A 19,112-nucleotide genomic window follows, 5' to 3' on the forward strand; every position below is an offset into this window, starting at 1 on the left:
CAGAACAGCAGGGCCCTGGGTGCTTCCTGTCAGAGGCCAAAGGCCGGTGGGGAAGACTGAAGGGAACAGCTGAGAGGGGGTGAGGTTGAAATCAATCCCCAGCAGCCCCCTCCCCACATCTTTCCCTTCTGCCCACCCCCTGCTCTGCCCACCCCCAGCCACCTGCCTCCAGCTGTTCTTGACAAAACATCAATGACTCCCCTGCGGAACCCTGTGTCCCTCGTCCCTCGGATGAAGTCCAGGGTCCTGGTCCTGGCTCTGCCCACCTCTCCCACCCCATCCCAGCCTCTGCTGCCTTGTTCTGCACTCTCTGGTCTCTGGCGCCTTCCTTTCTGACAACCACCCTGCACCCAAATCCAAGCTTTAGCTTTCTCGCTGGAGGTTCGCCTCTCCACCCCCTGGCAAGTCTCTGCTCGAACATCCCTGACCACTGCCCCCACCCCAGAGCAGCACTTGATCACAGTTTTCCTTGATGAGTCATCCGGGGCCTGCCATGTGCATGCTGGGTGTAGCACGCCTGGCACGTGCGAGGGGCTGGGTGAGGGCTTGCCGAGTGCCTCCCCCTCCTCCGGGGATCTCCACTCAGAGAGACTCTTGAGGGTTTCTTCTTGCTGTTCTCTCAGTTAAGAGGTGGCTGGGGCAGAGGGAAGAGTAAGGAGTCACTGGGCCTGCCCCACACCTGGGCACCTCTGGGCAGGTGCATCACGGTGTGGATGGAGCCTTTGGTGGGGGTGGATCGGTGAGGCTGGGCTGGTAAGTTTTCATTCATTCATTCATTCATGGGTTCCTCAACTATTTCTGAATATCCTTTGTGGGCAAAGTAGCCCTGGAGAAGCAGTTCCCAGACCTGGCTACCCTTGGAAGACCTGGGAGGAGGTCCTATAGAAAGCCACCCACCCACCCAAACAACAAAAACTCAGATTCAGAAGCCTGCTTAGGTTTGGAAGCCTTTTATGATGGATCCAAGGCAAGGCACCAGTGCTGTGGTGAGGTGCAGTTACTACCATCCTCCCTGCTTTATGCTGAGGGAACCGAGGCCCCAGAAGCTCAGCCTCCTCCTCCAGGTCAGTCAGGAGCCCAGGTGCCTGGACTCCTCAGAGGGAGTGGTGAATACTCTGCTGTGACCACCAGAGAAGTCACCCACGGCTTACAAACAGTGAGCAGTGGAGGGGACACTGCTGAGTGGTCAGGAAAACTTCCCCAGGGAGGTGGGATTTCAGCAGGGCCCAGGAGGATGGGTAGACAGATATGGAGAGCTGGAGGGAGATTTGACCAGGCTGGGAGGAGGGTGCCCTGGATAGACAGACTGAGCAAAGGGCCCGGGCAGACCTGCAGAATGTTATGGGGAGGGATGGGTTAATGCATTTGTCTGGGCCAGCAGCTTGGTAGGAAGAGCAGGAGATAAGGCCAAAGGGGAGGCCAGGAGCCAGACAGGCGGCCTTGACATTTAGTAGCTCCAGAGAAAGCCCTGACTCCGGCCAGCCAGCCTCGTTCCAGGAGGAGAGGTCAAGAAATTAAAGAACCCAGGAACAAAGGGTGAGTGGCTTGGAGGGAGCTCCCTCCCCTCACCACCCCCACAGCCTGCACTCCTCAGCAACCAGGAACCCAGACAGAGGATGACACAAACAGTGCAAGGAGTAGCTGCAGCTCAGATGCAAGAGAGGATTCTGAGAGCCAAGGCTATGGAATCCTCTCTCTCTCTGGTCTTTGAATTGGAAACAAAACCAAGACGCTTAAGGCTGGAATGCATCCGGTACAGTCCTCTGAAAGACTTACATCAGTGGTGCTCAAACTTGGCTGGGGAGTTTTAGTAAATACTGATGCCCAGGCCCCACCCCCAGAGACTCTGATGTAGCTGGTCTGGGATGTAGCCGGGGCAGAGGGAGTGTTAAAAGCTCTCCAGGTGATTCTGAAGCGCAGCCGGGTTAGAGCCGCTCACTCACACAATGGCATAGAGACGCACAGAGGGCACTGGCAGAGGGAAGTCTGTCCAGCTCCCCGGCTCCTGTCTTCTCTGCTTCTTCTGGAGTCACAGCAGGATGCTGCCCACCTGGGTTTGGGGTCTTCAAGGAGGCTGCCCCCAGGTTTAGACTAATAGAGGCAAGAATCACAAAATCTGAACGCCTCTTTCCCATGGAGACACCTCTTATCTAAGGCAGCGGCTCTCACATTAGACTCTGCTGAAGGGCTTTGAAAAATCCCACAGCCCATTCTGCACCCCAGACCAACCATATCAGACCCTTGGGAGTAGTAGTTCCGGGGCATTAGAACCAGTTATGTCTCCCAAGAGGCTCCAATGTGCAGCCGAGGCTGAGGTCACTGCCTTGGGGACCCTGAGACAGGATAATTCTCCATTTGGGTGGGCTACGGTAGCAAGGGGGGCACCTGACTCCTTTCTCTGCATCCTACCCCTCCTTTCCCCATCCTTCTCCCCCAGGCTGAGAGGGAGTCAGCCCTTTAAGAGACCCGAGTGAGAGAGGGAGGCCACCCTCGTGCCAGGCAGCCAGGCCTGGAGCCCTTTGCTGGACAGGGGGCTGAGTGGAAGGCAGGTGTCACCCCCTCCCCGCTGCTCCCCTCCACCCTCTATTTTTAGATCCATTATTGTCCATTGTTGGGTGTATATATATATTTTCCCACTCCTTCACCAGAAAACAGATCGGGTTCCTCCAGGCAAAGCCATCTCCTTCCCCAGAGCTGGTGCGTGGGAGCATGCACACTGCCAAATAGACATGAAATAAGTGAATTATCAAATAAGTGGATTAGCAGACTCCATCATGTCTCGAGGGGCAGAGGGGGTGGGTGAGTGCTACTGTCACTCCTCCCCTGCCCTCCTTCCTCCAGGCTGGCAGGGTGTGCTGGGTAGGAGAGGCTGACGGGGACAGTATGCTGGCCCAGCACATTGCATGCACACATGCACATACACACAGACAACAACCGCCTCAATCCCAGGCGCTTTCTGAGATACTCAGAGCACCTCACATCAGCTAAGTGGTCTGGTTAGGAGCTTAGGCACTGGGTCTAAGTAACCCAGGCTCCTCTGCTTAGAAGCTGTGTGACCTTGGACAAGTTGCTTAGCCTCTCTGAACCTCATCTTCCAGATGGGAATAATAATAGGATCTACCACAAGTCTTCTGTCAGGATTCCTTGAGCTAGTTTAGGTTAAGTTCCAAGAACAGTGCTTGGTATGTAGTAGGTACTCAGTAAATGTTAGCTGCTGCTACTCAGAGGAGAAGAAAGAGGATGTGGAATACAGAAAACCTTCAGACAACAGGAGCAGTCAGTAATATAAAGACAAACTGATTTTTCTGAGCTTAAGAGCTCCCAGCAGGCAGGACTCCCCCAGGCAGAGTGCCTGAGCAAAGGGGCCCACAGATGGACTTGGGGACGTCTGGAAGTCCCTGCAAGTGTTTGCAAGTCGTGTGCGTGTATGTGTGTGTGTGTCCCACAGCTTACACACGTGTGCATGTGCATTGTTCTAAGAAGAGGACTATGGATTCTCAAAGAGGGCTGTGACTCCCAGAAGTCAGGAGGCCCTGCTCTGGCATTTTGCTGCTGAAATTTGGATTGGTCTCCCGCCTTTTTTTGTTCCCAGGTGAGTATTCCTGCATGCCCGAGAGGTCAGTGCTGTTTCTCCCTCCCCACTCCACTATCTCCCGACTCCCTCTCTAGTGTGAACATCAAAAAAGGCCAGAAGCAGAACTTGAGAACGCTGTAGGACTCTGAGGTTGAACACCCAGATCCTCTCATCTTGCAGAACAGGATGAATCTAGACCCAGAACAGGGAAGAGATTTGCTTGAGGTCACCCATCTCCTGGCAGCCCACCCAGAGGGGAGCCTGCTCCCCGGGAATCAGGACCCAGGACCCAGAGCTGCTTGGCAAAAGTTTTGGATGGTACTGGGGATGGAGACGGGGACAGAGACAAAGTGCCCTTTGGATGGCTGACTTCTCCTCCTGCTCCTACCCACCACTCCCCAGAGGGACAGAACATGTCAAGAACCCGTTATCCCACAAATGGGCACCATTCACTTTCTGCAGCCTGTTGACAGAGGGAGGCCCTGCGCGGCTGACAGGAGCTCTGAGGGTTGCCCGCAGGCCCCATCTCTCAGTGGCCTCCCTTTCACCTTTTGGTCAAAAACCGACTTCTGCTATGACCAAAGGGAAATGCCTTGGTTACGTTTCATTTCCTTTTATTTCCCCGGCCGACTTTTGGAGTCAAGTGGACAAATGACTTGAGCAGCAGGAGGGAGATGGAATAAGGGACTGAGGAGGTTGCAAATGGTCCCTGAAGGACCCAAGACAAGCCGTGCTAAGGTAGAAAGATGTCAGATTCTTGGAGCCTTAAAGACGAGACCTGAGTGGGGAGGTGACCCCTCTGTGACCACACAGGGAGACCCTAGGTCCCCTCCAACTCCCCGTCAGGACAACACTGCACCCCCTTCCAGGCTTCTGTGTTACAGAATAAGGCAGGAAAGCTCAGTGGTCAGGGCCCTGGAGACAGACCCTGGCCTTGTCACTTTCCATGTAAACCTCTTGAGCCTCCCCTTCCTCATCTGTGATACTACCTGTCTCAGTTTTGTTGAGAAGATGCAGAAATCTGCACATAAAGTGCTTCTCCCAGGGTCGGGTGCACAGCGAGACCTTGGGAAATGGCAGCCAAATCTCACACCATCGGGTGCCTCCAAGAAGCACTAGCGCGTGCAGATTCCGAGAGAGTATCTCCCTGGCTTTTACCGCATGAAGCTCCAAGTTGGGGGCTGAGGCCTGTCACAGAACAACCCCTTCCTGCCCACTTTTCACCGCTGCTGCCACACCAGGGAGGACCATGGCTTATGGGTGTGCCGGGTCCCACGTGAGAGCCCACCTGAGCAGGCCAGAAAGCGAATGCATTAACCTCCCAGCCACACTGGTCCAGAGGGTGCAGCTCAGCAGCCCACTGGCAGCAAGCGGCTGTCGGGCAACAACCTACACCCTGCCCAAATGCCACCATGTGAGGTTAAATCTGGGGTGGGTGGAGACCTAGTATGGATGCTTCATGCCCCCAGGGCTCCCGCAGTCCCCCCTTTGCCACTCTCTGGCCTACAGGTGAGCCTCCTGGGTTGGCTGCTACCTCATTGGTGGCCTAAGGAAGTCACTCCACCCCTCTGGCCTCAGTTTCCCCACGTAGGCAATCAGGGGAGTTGGACTCCATCAGTGTTTTCATATTCTGTTTACAGGAGCCCTAGGACTTCCACTTTCACCTGAGCACTTAGTTCCACTGTCGTTGCTTATAGATATTGGGGCTCCTCTGCTTTTAGATCATCTCCAGTACCCCTTCCAAATGCACTCTGTATTTGAGTTGAGGGCTAATTAGCATCAGCATTTATTTAGTGCCTACTGTGTGCAAGCCCCACCTACATAGCAAGGCCTGGACACAGAATCTGGCACCTGCCAGGTGGAGGAGGGGATGAAGTGATGTGGAAGCCAGAGAAGAAACATTCAGAGACCAGGGAGAAGTCACAGCATCTCCTCCCTCAATTACTCTCCTCTGAGAATCAAAGTTAACAACCCAGCCCAAAAGGTATACTAGAAAATAATAAGAGGGAGGGGGAAAAGGAAGGAAGGGAGGCAAGGGGAGGGGGGCTGGGCATGAATTTGGGCATTACCCCTCCGCAGGTCACTCAATGACTGGGATCTGAGTGTAAGCCTTGACTCTGCCTTGCAATACCAGGGCTCAGTTTTCTCATCTATAAAATGAGGACAATAGGGATAATAGCAGTTTCTACCATGAAGGACATTTGGGAGGCTCTGGTGAAATATTGCACAGAAAATGCCTAGGGCTGTGCTGGGAACAGTATTCAGAAACCCTCTGTCTGCATTTAAGCTGCCCCCCACCCCACATTGCCCCATTTTGTCTGTTTGTGGCCAAAGCTGAATCCCAGGCTGCATTTCCCAGATTCTTGGAATGCACTGGGAATCACCCCAGAACACAGGATGAACCAGTTAATCTAAGTCAAACACTGTTGACAATTGGGGAAACTGAGGCTAAGGGGCTTGGTCTCGGTGGCCCAGCAGCAAAGAGGCTTTACAGGGTCCTGGAACTCCCGGCTCCCATCCAGCATTCATTCTGCTCTAACACACTGCCCCCCACCAGCAGTTGTTATGTGCTTGGGGACTGAGAAACACATTTTCATATATTTAAGCAAATCTGCTGCTGATGAAAAATGAAACAGATCCTGCAAACCAAACCCAAACAGAACCGGTTTCTGCATCATCTGCTGTTTCCAATTCTCCTTATCACCTTGGGACCCTCCAGGAAGAAGCCAGGGGTCTGTGTGGACCATATGGGCCCTGACCAGGTCAGGGGCAGGTAAGCCGGTCAGGGGCAGTGTGGCAGGAACAGAGCTTCGAAGCCCAGCCCTCCTGCCTGGGGAGGTGATAGCAAGGGGCTACAGCTCAGCACCGAATTTGTTGAGCTTGGCAAGCTCTGTTCCTGGCTGCACAACCCAGCACTTCATGCCCTGTGAGCTCCCCCAGGCCTGTGGCTGCCCACTGTTCACCCGTATCCATCATTCTGCTCCTTCTCCCCTTTCCCCCTGAGAGCCCTTGGCCTAATGCCCCTGATCCTAAAGAGAGGTCAGGAGCCAGACAGAGGATGGTTTGAATCCCAGCTCCACCACTTACTGGGGCTTTGGGCAAGTCCCGGTCTCCCATGTGTCAAATGGCATCATAACATCCCTGCCCCACAGGCTGATGGGGTCTTCAATGAGGCGAGCAGGTGGAGTGGCTATACCCTCCTCATCACTCACGTGTTCCCCCTCATGCCACCCTCACCTCTCCTCCGTGGCTCCTAGGCTTCTCTGAATCCTTCCAATCCTTTGGGGCCCAGTCACAGACCACCCCCCAGACCCTCCTGGCCCCCACATCTAAACTCCTGTAGAAAATGTTGCCTATTCAGCTTGGACACTTGGGCTAAGGCATCATCTTCTATTTTTTATTTTTATTCCTTTCATGCCTTGAGCTAAATTCTAGGATGAAAACGAAATCTCCTTTTTTTTGAGCACTAATTTTGTGCCAGGCCTCCAGCTGAGGGCTTTACATGCTTTGTCTCATCTCATTTGTACAGCCTTCCTTTGAGGTTGTATCTAATATATCCCCATTTTCAGAAGAGAAAACCGAGTCTCAGAGTCACTAAAGCACTCATCCAAAGTCCCACATCCAGGTGGTGACAGAATAAGTTTGAGCTCCCATCTGCCCTGAAAGTGAATCCCAAGTTTTCCGCAGTATTATATAGCTTGCCTGCTTGTCTGTCCTTCAACCCCATGCTTCATTACACATGGGATTTGAGGGAGCTTATAATACATATAATAAAATATAATGGAAGAAATGAAACTATATTAAAAGTCAGGTCTGGGGAGTATAGAGACAGAAGAGGAAAAGGAGCCCAGGAAAAAGTGGGCTGTGTAAACCAGAAAGGTTTACTCTGAGTTCTCGAATCTGTAAGTCTCTGATCCTCTTTGGAAAGATGTCCTCTCTAGGTCCTTTCCCTTCTTCACTGAGTCCCAAATGCTCTGACCCATTCCCTCCAGAAAAGTCAGGAGCTAGGAAGAACTGACAAAGACTTCACACACATGGGGGGCTGCCAGCAGCCCCAGCGCCAAGGCCCCACAGCCCAAGCCTCCCCAGCAGGCCCCAGATCTCGGCAGGCAGAGCTGGCCCAGTTCTCCCCAGCCAGGGAGACTTTACCGTGCAACAAGATGTTATTGCATGGAACTATTCTTGCCCTAGGCTGGGCCCTGCCTCAGGCATTTCAAGAGATTGAGCAGTTTTAACTAAGGGCTGGGTGAAGCTCAGTCTCCAAAATCACTTCCTACCTAAGGACAGAACTGTGCAAACCTCCTCATCTCATCTGATTGCAAATCCCACAGAACAAGAACTCCAATGGATAGAAGCATGGCCTTTTGGGGTCTCCTCTGTCCTGATCAAAATCCTAGTTCTCCTTTCAAGATTCAGCCCTAATCCCCTCCCTCCAAGAAGCCTTCATGGGTCACGTCATTCATCCATCCATTCATTCAGTAAACGCTTACTGTGCAATGACTGAGCCACAAGGGATATGTGCTAGGTCACAAAGATGAATGAGACAGCCTCTGCCTTTTGAGAAGCTCACACTCCCAGGGGGGAGAAAACACCAGGAGTTCTAGGCTTGATACTAATAGCTAGCATGAATTGAGCCTATACTATGTGTCAGGCACTATGCTCGTTACGTTCCCTTATGTGAGTTCTATTAACAGCCCTAATTTGAGGCAACAGGTCTCAGAGAGGTCAAGACACATGCTGCAGCTCACACAGCATGGGCTCCCAACCCTCACCTCTCCTCCCATAGGTCTGAGTTCTTAACCATTGGACCACAAGGAAGTGAACAGAGGAGTGTCTTCTAACCCATCTGGGTTAGCAAGTCAGGGAAAGCCTCCTGGAGGAGGTGAGGTTCAACCTGACCCTTGAAAACTGAGCCGGAGTTCTCCAGGTAAAGAACGGAAGTTGAGAAAGGAAGGAAGGGAAGGGCACCCGGGGTAGAGGAGACAGCCTCGGCAAGGACGAGGAGGTGGGAACTGGCATGGTGGGCACCGAGGACTAGCTGGGGGGAGGCGTGCCCCCACCCTCCTTGAGCTGCCTTCACCTGAGCTCTCTGTTTCATCCACTTGTCTTTAGTGCTATACAGTCTTTAATGTCTGTTGTGTCTCTCTTATTCTGTCCTTAAATTTTCACAAGTTATCTCCCTTTCCCATGGCAGCTGCCAAACTCCTCGTGGCAAAGGACCTGCCTGATTCCAGGCTGGTGTCTGGCATGTGGTCAGACTCAGAACTGTCTGTTGACTGGCAGGTGTGATGGGAAAAGGAGGGAGCCTGGGAAGGGGTGTTCCAGGTGCACTTCTCTGTAGGTTTGGGGCCTGGGAATGCAGAGGGGGCAGGAGGCCTGAGCCAGTGGGCTGGTCAGCGCTGTCCAGTTGCTGGATGGAAACGTTTCGTGAACACTGAGGTCTGGCCAGAGGCAGGGCATCTGTGACCTTGATTCTGCATGTAGCGTTCAATGTTGGGGTGGCGAGGGGCTTGGGGAGCTCTGGACCCACCGGTCATCTGCATTAATCAGCCCAGCAGACTCCCTGGGGGAGGGGATTGGGCCCTTTGTTCTGTGGGTGGGTAAAAGGAGGCACAAGAGAAGGTACGGTGAGCTCTAATGGAGTAAGAAGTGTGCTCACCGATGTACCTTCACGGCCTTCTCTTGACCCCAAGACGAAGGCACTTCTGTATCCTGGAGTCTCCCTGAGAGGAGAAGCTTAATGTTCAATCATTTCTAGAACATTTGAAAATGAAAGACAGTTGAAAACAATAATATTAAAGCCTCACACTAGAAGAACTTACACTCTTAACTAAGCACTTTCAGTTATTTTGAGAGGCGTTTCCGTCTCCCAGAAAGAGGAGTGGGCAAGGCAGCCAAATCATTCCCTTTTCAGATAAGGAAACTGAGGCACAGAGAATTTAAATAAGTGACTTGCCCCATATCACGTAGCCCACCAGTGACAAAGCTGGGATGTGAACTCAGGTCTTCAGATTCCAAGTCTGAGGCTCCTGCCAGGACGTCAGGCTGCCTCTCTCTGGAAACTTCCACTGGCTCAGAGTGAAGCCCCAGCCTTGGTGAGGGAGGGTGACATTCAGGGAGCTCAGCTGCAGCTCCATCCCTCACTCCCGGGACCCCTGAGCCCCTCCTGCCCTCCACCTGTCTTCTGTCAGCAGCGACTCTTCCCTTAAGCTGAGAATATCCCGTGGGAACTACAGCCCTCCCTGCCCCTTCTACAGCAGTAGGTTTCATCCACCACAGAACAACCATGTAGCGAAGTATTTTTCAGGCCAATGTGCATCCAAACCACCTAGACTTCTTGTTAAAATGCAGATCTGGCTCAGCAAGTCTGGGGCAGGTCCTTGGATTTTGCATTTCCAACAAGACAGTGCCGATGCTGTGGTCCGAGGACCCCACTTTGGGAAGCAAGGCTGTAGGATTGCATTAAACACCATCCTGCCTGGTCGGATTCTGTAGCGCGCTCTGTCCTTCCTCATCATCTCTCCCTGGGGTCTCAAGCAGTTAGCTTTTTCTCCGAGGCACAAAGAAAGTGTTTCCTCCTTTCCTTTCATGGGCACTGCAGGCAGCAGGCGGGCAAGCTCTCTTGCAGGGCACTGGGGGGCTGCTCCCCAGGCCCAGCTTGGGTCTTTCTCGTCCTGCAACTGTCATTGAAATTTTGCCCTTGCCGGAGTATCCTCAATTGAGAACTCATCCCTATTGATTCTCATTGTGCATTTAAAGCCAATAGGTTTTTATTTATTCATTTATCTTGTCTTTCTCCCCCCTCCCCTTCCTCACCGGGATGGAATTTACAATTCAGTTCTCAGGTGGCCTTGCCGAAGGACTGGAAGCCTGGGGAAAGAGAGGGTCTGCACCCTGAACCCTGAAAGGGACAGCCAACCCTTGGTCCCTCTTGTGCCCTCGAGATGCTCTGGGGCTCACACTCCAGTTGGCTGGCTCTAGGGATGGGCCCCACATCTGCTGTGGGACAAGAGGGGTCTGGGGGAGCAGGGACTGACCCACTGGGCGACCGCTAGGCTAAGGGGCCAGTGGACCATCCAGCCGCCATCAGGGCGCCTCCTGGTGGCCGGTTAAGGCCACCTGCTATGGCTGGAGGAGTTGAAGCTCTGAGCATGCACTAGCTGTCTGCTGCCCAGACTAGAACCCCAGGGCATGATGTCCTCAAGGCTGGAAAGAAGCAAAGAACTCCGGAAAGAAGAAAAGCCAAGAAAATTACTGAGAGAGTGATAACGAGAATAAGTAACAGCTGTCCACGTTGAATACCTACTATGCATCAGCACTGGGCCCCAGGCCCATGTGGCCGGGCAGCATCCTTCTGCCAGCACAGTGACACTCTACAGATTATCTCTATTGCTCAGAGGGGGTAGAAGCTCAGAGAGGGGAGCCCGTGCAGCCTGGGGTTGGGGGTGGGGGGTGGTAAGCACAGGCCTTTGGCCACAGACAAGTTCCCAGACCTGGCACCACTGCTTCTAAACTGAGTGACCTTGACAGGAATTAGCCAGCCCTTTCTAATCCCTAAAATAGGATTAGAATAGTACCAACTTCAGACCATCGCAGAGATGATTAAATGAGACGTGCACAGGACCTGCTCAGGGGAAGCCGCAATAAATGGTGGCATTGGGGTTTGAATCCACGTGTACCTGGATGTGACCCTCTCCCCTCTACAGAAGCCAGCCCCCCCACCCCCAGAGGCTGCCCTCCATCTGCGGAGGCAGCATCCCCATCCTCATCGGCTTCACATTTGTAATCAAAGGCAGAGGCGGATGGCAGTCTGTAATGAAATATTTAAGTCCATCAAACAGGTGGTGAAATGCTGAGGACCTACCCATACGGGGGATCTTGGAGAAGCTGTTCTCCCACCCCTGACCTCCCCCACCTGTCCTCCCAGGGGAGGAGAAGGGAGCTCCCTCAGACCACAGGGCTGAGGACACCTACCTAGGCTCCAGCTCAGCCAGCACGAGAGAGGGGACCACCTGCCCTGGCAGCTGTGCTGGGTTCTCTGTCTGATGGGGGAAGTGGGAGGGGGGGCAGAGGTCCAGGGTCAAGGGCATCCTGAGTGGGCTTTGGCCAGGAGAGGCCTCGGATTTGCATCTGATGGTCACCTCCACCCCTCAAGCCTTTGATGCAAAACTGGTCCAGTGACTTATGATATTACTGCTCACCTTGGCATACCAAAAAAGGCAATGGTTAATACTGAAGAGAAAAAATACAGACTCTCAGTACAAGAGGCAGAGGTTGATTCTGCCCCGGAGAGGGTGTGGAGAAGCCCTCATGAGCCGGGGTGGGTGGCAGACAGCTGGGCTCTCTCCTGGGCTCACCCCTGAACTTCAGGGGGCCCTGTTCCTTGCCCATTTCTGGGCTGGTGAGGGGCTCTGTGGTCCCCAGCACAGGGAACCCTAGGGACAATCCTGCCCTGACTCTCGGTCCTGTGCTCCCTCCCTCTCCCCCAGCTGGCTCCCTGCCGGCCCAGCCACCACCCACAGTGACAGCCTTATCACTGCTGACAAGTCCAAATGATAACGCTCCTTCTTCAGCTGACTGCTGTGTGATGTGACTGAAGCTGCCCCATGGGATTAAGGAATCCTTCCAGGAGCCCGGGATGAGGGTGCTGGGTCAGCCCCTCCATAAACCCAGAGACTCGGAGGCTTCCTCAAGGACACACAGGGGCAGCAGCCACATAGAGGATGCCACAGAGCCCTCCCACCAGCTCCCGCAGCCTGGCTGTCCTGCCCGGCCCCCTGCCAGGGACAGGGCCTCCCCGGAGCATGGCCCAGTGGGAAAGCACCTCTCGGGAGACGGTTTAACTCTGCAACTTTGGAGCTAGACACACTAAGCTTGAATCACAGCTTCACCACTTCACACCTGCTGCCTCGGTTTCCCCCATCTATAAAGCAGGAATGACAACAGCTAACATCTATAGCACCTCCTCTGTGCCAGATCCCACTCAGAGCACTTTACATGTATCAGTTCACATAATCCTCACAACAACCCTGGGTGTGCACTCTTATTGTCCCCATTTTACAGATGAGGGAATGGAGCCCACACCTGAAAATTTCCTACTTTTATACAACACAGGATCAATCCTGGCCAAGCTGAGGCAAGAACTCAATGGAATGAAACATATCAAGCCCTTAGCTCACCCACCCTGACCCCAAGGAGTTCATATGCAGTCACTCCTGAAATTGCAGTTGTTGCTTTCGTTAATATTACTTGAGTACGGGGGGGTACTCAGTGGCTGGAAGATCCCCATCCTTCTCTAACTTGGGGACTCCAGTGACAGAACTTACTTGAACATCTGCCTTTTTTCTGACTTAAACAGTGACTATGGTGTTTGCATATAGGGATGGAATTGTAAGGGCACCAGCCACACTATCCATCTTGACCTGACCCCATCTTCCTCCCTTTCAAATATCTTCTGAGTTTCCTTCAAACCTGCCCCTGCAAAGTGTCAGCTCAGTGCTTGGCACATCCCTGTCTCACATTTACATTTGTTGGATTGTATTGGATGAAATAGGAGGTTATGTCTTTGAAGGGATCACCAGAGGGAAGTCAGAGTATAACATTGCAAATAGGACCTCGCTTACAGGCCTGGAACGCTGACTTCCTACCAAGGGAGGTGGAGCTTATCTGCAAGGCTAGGGATCTCTGATCACTACGTTCTTCCTGAGAGGAAACGATCTAAAGGTCAACTGGCAAGAATGCCCCCAACTCAGACGATAATGTCCCATGATCTCAGAGTTCTGTGGGATGGATTTTACATGGGTGCATTTCCAAGATGGGACAAAGACCTGTTCCCAATCCCAGATGCAGGAAAGTCAGTCTTGCATCTTGGTCCTCCCGCTCCGTTCATCCATCCCAAGTGTCCATCCCAGACTCCCTTCCACTTGGCCTGACCAAACAGAAGAGCAATGGGCTGACTTACATGGGAGCAGAACCTCTCAGGGGGGTCTCCACACGTGATGCCCAAGGGTTCCACCTTCACCTTGACATAGTCCTTCAGGCGCATCACCTTGGGTTGGCAGGCGTAGAACTCCCAGGTGGGGCCCTCATCCGAGGTGACCCAGGATTTGCAGATGTCATAGTTCCCAGAGGCCAGTGGGAGGCAGTGCAGGAAAAGTGCCAGCAGGTGCAGCATGGCTGCGTGGACCGCAGGGGTGCAGCCCAGAGAGGCCCTGGAGAGGCAGCAACTGGGTCAGGTGGGACTTGCAGCCTCAGCATGGAAATGCCACATCTACCAGGCAATGGTGGCCAGGACGTCCCAGGGACTCAAGCACTGCAGGTTTGCAAACAGCGAGGAACTTGTTTTTTCCAAAAGGCTGATACGGGGATTTCAGAGCCAGCGTTTCTCAGACTGCTGATGGGCAGATCAGAAAGTTGCCCATAACTTCATGTCCTCTTAACCTTGGCATTACACCTCTCCCAGAGGTGAACCTGATCAAATCAGGCAGACTCTCAAATTGTGACAGCAGATGGAAATGGGATAGGGAGACTATCCGCAGGGATCTGGCATGAGGCTGGATCAGATTGCTTTTAATTTCTGTCCTTCCAATCAATCCAGGTCTTTAAAGGGCCCTTATTGTGTGTGATATGTTCAACACAACTGCAAAACAACCCTCCAGGCCTGCATTGTAAAGATAAAATAAAATCAGGAGGGGTACATGTTCCCTGAAAACATGTTCCTCTTTGGGACTGGAATTGGAGTCTCAGAACAATAAAAGAGATTTCTTTTCATACGGGTTTAAAGTGACAACAAGTATGTGACTGTACTGAGAATAAAAAAAAAAGCTACTGAGGTGTTAACTGAGGAGAAGGTTATTTGGCTCTACTTTGGTGGGGAGAGGCACTAATGGGGGCCAGCTGACCTTGGCTCGTAGCCATCGGCAACTTATTATGAAGTTTCTGAGGCTTCAGCTCTCAATCCATCTGGATACCTGGGGTCTGGCTTGTCTTTCATTGTTAGAGGCGAGGAGAGAGAGCTCATTAGCAGCAACACCTGCAACAAATTAAAAAGGGGGGATAAAGATGTATAAGAACAAAAGCTCTCTGGCAAAAATGTGCAAAAAATGAGGCTGCATTAGCAAGTTCTCTCTAGAAACCTGGATTATTTTTATTAATATTGGAGCTGTGCATTTGGAAATTGAGCAAATTATTAAAAAAAAAAAGGTGGTGGAGTTTTTTCCATCATTTATGAGGGTGTTGGGTCAGCAGAAATGCCCCCCTCTCGGGGGTCAGTGACTTGCTAAAACATCCCCAGGAACCATGATTTAATAGTTGCTTTAATATACCAAGACTGGCAAGTCAAAACGTCAAAGCTGTTAAAGGAAGAGCCGAGATGGTAACTATAGGTGGTACACATAGGCCGAAAATTAAGAAACCAGACATGGATAAATAATTCCCTGATCATGAGCACAATTTGAGATGGAAATTTTAATTTTTTTTAAGTGTAAGAAAATTGGGATACTGAAGACTTTCACAGGAGTGACAATGTTTTCAATATTAGATTTTCTGATCAAGGCCAATCATCCTTAGAGGATATCTTTGTCAAGGTATATAATGATTATTGCTTTGTTATTTTCAGCTACTGGTGATTATTTAAAAGCCCAGATAGGTATAAGTAATAGGGATGTTACATTGTGAAGCACACAACACTACTAATGTGTTCCCAGACACTTGATATGTCACCAGAAGAATTCAAATCCAAACAGTATGGGATTCTGGCCAAAAGTATTGGCCAATAGGTCAAAGGTTATTGCAATGAGTCACAGTAGATGCACCTGTGTTATTAATTATTTTGGTTATTATGCCTATGATTATTTCATTTAAATTCCCAAATGGCTCCGCACTGGTGCTGAACCTCAGCCTGCCTCTCAGCTGTCATCCTCTTCTGTCATTGCAAATGGAAAGTTCCTGAAAGTTAACTACTTTTCCATGAAACCCCATTCTCCATCCAGACACAAACAAGCTCCTGCCCAAAATGACAAACTGAGAGGGAAACACTGCCGGGTGGGACTGGTGCTGGGGCTGAGCGCCTGGGTTTGGGGAGAAGCCCCCAGCCAGCTCGGGGGACTCCAGGCCGGAGATTCATATATAAGGGCCCCTGATGGAGATGAATGAGGAGCCGGCGGGAACCACATTTTATGTCTCACCTTTGGCTGTTTAAAGAGAAACCTGTTATAGAACCTGCCCGGCCTTGAGCGCGCTCCTCGTTAGAAAACTCTTAGAAAGGACATGCCCGGTATCTATTTTTACACTGTGAGAAAATGTAGTAAAAATAAAATAGCGCGGCCGGTAAAGGTTTGGATGCCTCTACCCCAGCTCAGTGCTGCCCAGAAAACAGCACGTCCCTAATTAGTTCTTCAAGCCGCGGACTCCCGACTGGTCGCTAACAGGTAGGGAGCTCCTGACCGCCGGGGCAACCAGGGCGCCGGGTGCGGCTCGCAGGGAGGGCCCAGCTGCGAGCTGCCTTCATCTGCTGGACCAGCAGGTGCTCCGGGCTTGGAAGACGCGGAACCAGGGCTGGGTGTGGGCAGGCAGCCGAGGCCGGGAGGTCGGGAGGCCCGGGGCCGAGCTCTTTGCAAACCTGGTAATTGCTTTGCAGTTCTGTTGGTTTGAATGCTATGCATTCCCTGGAAAATGGAGGGGGAAAAAGCCAACAACAAAATCTGCCGGGAGAGAAAAAATTGTGTTTACAAACAGTCAATCAATTGGGCGTTGCTGGCATCGTAGAGGGAATTGTGAGCTCAGCACGCGAATATTACGGTCGGTTTTTGCCAAAAAGAAAAAAGAGGGAGGGGGAAGGAAACGCAACAGTCCCTGGAATCGTTAACGAGGCGGAAAGACGGAGTGGGAAGCCAGCGGGAGAAATTTCAGAGTAAGAGGTTGTATCCCAGTGGATTGTTTTCTCCTTGGAAAATAAATCTTCACCTGATATTATTAAGAAACTGCAGCTCCAAGAAACAAATAGAATCAATGCGCTTTATTTTCTTTTAAGAGTCCTGAGCAACCGGGGGGGGGGGGGGGCTGATAGCCAGAGTATTAAAACCTGAAAATTAGATTTTATCAGGATTTCTGAACTCAGATTTCTCTGTCTTATTGAATTAGCGCCTCTCAGAGCTGGCTGGGCTGGCGAGCAGGCTCCTCTCGGAGTTGTCTGCTGCGCCCTCTCCACGAGGGAAACCGGACGCGGCGGGCGCGAGGCCCCCAGGGAACTTTGGGGCAGGGGACTGGGGGCTTTTGGGGACCCAACCCATTCCAAGGTTCCCGTCCCCTCCCAGCGTGGGCGGGGCAGGAGAGTGAAATCTGCCTTCGGAGGGTGGGGTGGAGAGTGAAAGAGGGAAAGGGGATCTCGCTCCAGCGGAGATCACCTCCCTGTCCCAGTCCCGGACCGGGTGCCCCCCACTCACTGCAGACATCCCGGCTGCGGATGCCTTGGCTGCTCGTAGCCCTGGAACAGCCGCTTGTTCCGCGCACTAGCCCCTCTCCCCGCCCCCACACCCTCTCTTGCAGCCGGGAAACCGACTAGGGTGGAGAGGAGTCCGGGAAAGTTGTGTGCGGGAGGCGGGGCGCGAGAAGGAGCCCTCGTTGGGGTGGCTTAAAGCCGCGAGGATGGGTGCGGGCGGGCTAGAGGGCGGGGTCAGCCCACGGCCTCCCAAGCGGAGGGGTCGAGGTGGAGTCCGTGCTTTAAGTCGACTGCAAACTGCATGCATTGCACCTGGAACTGCTGGGCAATCCCGCGGTTGCTTTTTGTCTTTTCAAAGTTGTGTGCAAGCCACAAGAGCAATTAATAATCATGCCTTTAATAAAGCCCCGGTCGGCACCAAGGGTGCCCCCTCATTTGGCACTGCCTGCCTTAATTAGAAGACACTAAGCAAAGCGCTCGGGAATTAGTTGCATCCTTTCTCCAAGAGCGGCTGCCAGCAGCGACCCTGCCGCCGCCACCCCCGCCGACCGGGCGGGTAACTTACTTGCGAGCCCGCGGACCCCACGAGCCTCCAATCCCCTTCCCGCCTTCCCGCTGCCTCTTCTGTCCCCATTTGCACACCACCCAGTTCAAGGTTCGTCTCCATATCATCCCCAAGCCCGTCCCTACCCTCCCTCTACCCACCCTTACATAGCACGGAAAGAAGTTTCCAGCCGTGGCTGGCTAAGAGTTTCTCTGTGCAACTCACACATTTACCAGTCTGTGACGGATGGGAAGTGTAGGGGAATGGGGTGATTTCTAGATTGTGGCGATTAAATTGGACTGGGGGAGTGGCGCCAGGAAAGCTTAATTTTTTCTTTACACAAGCAGATACATGCATTCCGGCAACATCAACCCCCCCCCCCCCACACACACACACCGCACACAAAAAGATGGAAAAAGACCCAGGTGGGAAAAAAAGCCAACCAGAAAGACAAGCTATTTCTTTAAGATATTGCTATAAACGCGCACACACACGCGCACACACACACACACACCCCTCTCTCGGCGACTCCAGCCTCTGCTAGTGACAGCCGCTATAAAATAACTTTTGCATCCGATCCTTTGCTAGTCTGCTTTAAGTGGCTCCTGGGCCCCGGGAAAGCCTGCATGGTCACCGAAGCCCTTTAAAAATGAAACCAGGCTGGCAAAGCTGCAGCATCTTCCCCCCAACCCCTCCACCCGTTCGCCTCCTGGGCTCTTCCCGCCCGCCTTACCCCGGCTCGGAGCAGATTCCCGGAGCGGAGACCCGGGAGGCCGCGGACCGCCACCCTCTAGCGCTCCTCCACCCCCTCTGGCTGGAGCTGGGTTGGGGCGAGGGCAGAGGGCTGTGAGCCGGTGCTTCGTCCCCGCGCTGCTCCCGCTGCTGCTGTGGCCGCCGCCGCTGCCGTCAGATTAGGACGGGGGAGTCCTCGGGCTGCAGGGGGGGCCGCCCGCAGCCGTCCCGGAGACGCGGGCCAGGGGAGGGGGCTGGCCGCGCCGCCTGCATCGCCCGCCGGGGCCGAGCGGGAGGTCGCCGCTAACAAGTGCAAACTTTTTGGCCCCCCTGGGCGGCACGGAGAGGATCTGCGCTCGGGCGCCAGGAAGCCCCCGGCCTGGGTGGGCTTCGCTGCTGCTCTTCGGGACGCCGGGGCATCCCCCCGGTGCGGCACGGGCCAGATGGCGGGGCGCTTCACTGGCCCCCCGCTCTCGGCTCCAAGTTAATGCCGAAGCTAAATCCTCTTGCCATCACTCACGATCACCATCGGGGCTTTTATCTCTCGGTCTGATCCGGGCTGCGTAACTTCCTCTGTGTGGCTTTAACACACCATCCCACCACGGAGCAGCGGTCTTCTTAAAGGTGCAGGAAGGAAATACTGCGAGACTCGGGGGACGCGCCACGGCCCGGGGAGCGGGGCGGCGAGCAGGGGCGTCCCTGCAGGCCCGCGGCCAGGGTGGCCCCAATAGGCGGCCGCGGGAGCGAGCCTGCTCTGGGGGGTAGGTGCCTAAACATCTCCTCCTGGCCCGGGGGCCATCGGGTCCCCGCGCGCAGAGCGCATT

The 19,112-nt window shown here is 53.3% G+C and overlaps 1 protein-coding gene across 4 annotated transcripts in view; it reads right to left on the reverse strand.

Moving 5' to 3' along the window:
• The window catches only part of NTNG2 (netrin G2), a 71,040-nt gene extending 52,190 nt beyond the window's left edge, over nt 1–18,850 (reverse strand). For 3 of the 4 annotated variants that reach the window (XM_037798366.1, XM_037798368.1, XM_037798367.1), the window contains exons 1-2: nt 18,290–18,850; nt 13,536–14,606 (exon numbers count right to left, since the gene is read on the reverse strand). In XM_037798366.1, the coding sequence (XP_037654294.1) occupies nt 13,536–13,748 (213 nt within the window). In that variant the 5' untranslated portion in view covers nt 13,749–14,606; nt 18,290–18,850. The remainder of the gene's footprint in view (nt 1–13,535; nt 14,607–18,289) is intronic. The other variant, XM_037798365.1, reaches the window with a different exon arrangement.
• Between the last annotated feature and the right edge of the window lie 262 nt (nt 18,851–19,112).

Source organism: Choloepus didactylus, chromosome 10 (genome assembly GCF_015220235.1).
Source record: "Choloepus didactylus isolate mChoDid1 chromosome 10, mChoDid1.pri, whole genome shotgun sequence".
Taxonomy (NCBI): Eukaryota; Metazoa; Chordata; class Mammalia; order Pilosa; family Megalonychidae; genus Choloepus; species Choloepus didactylus.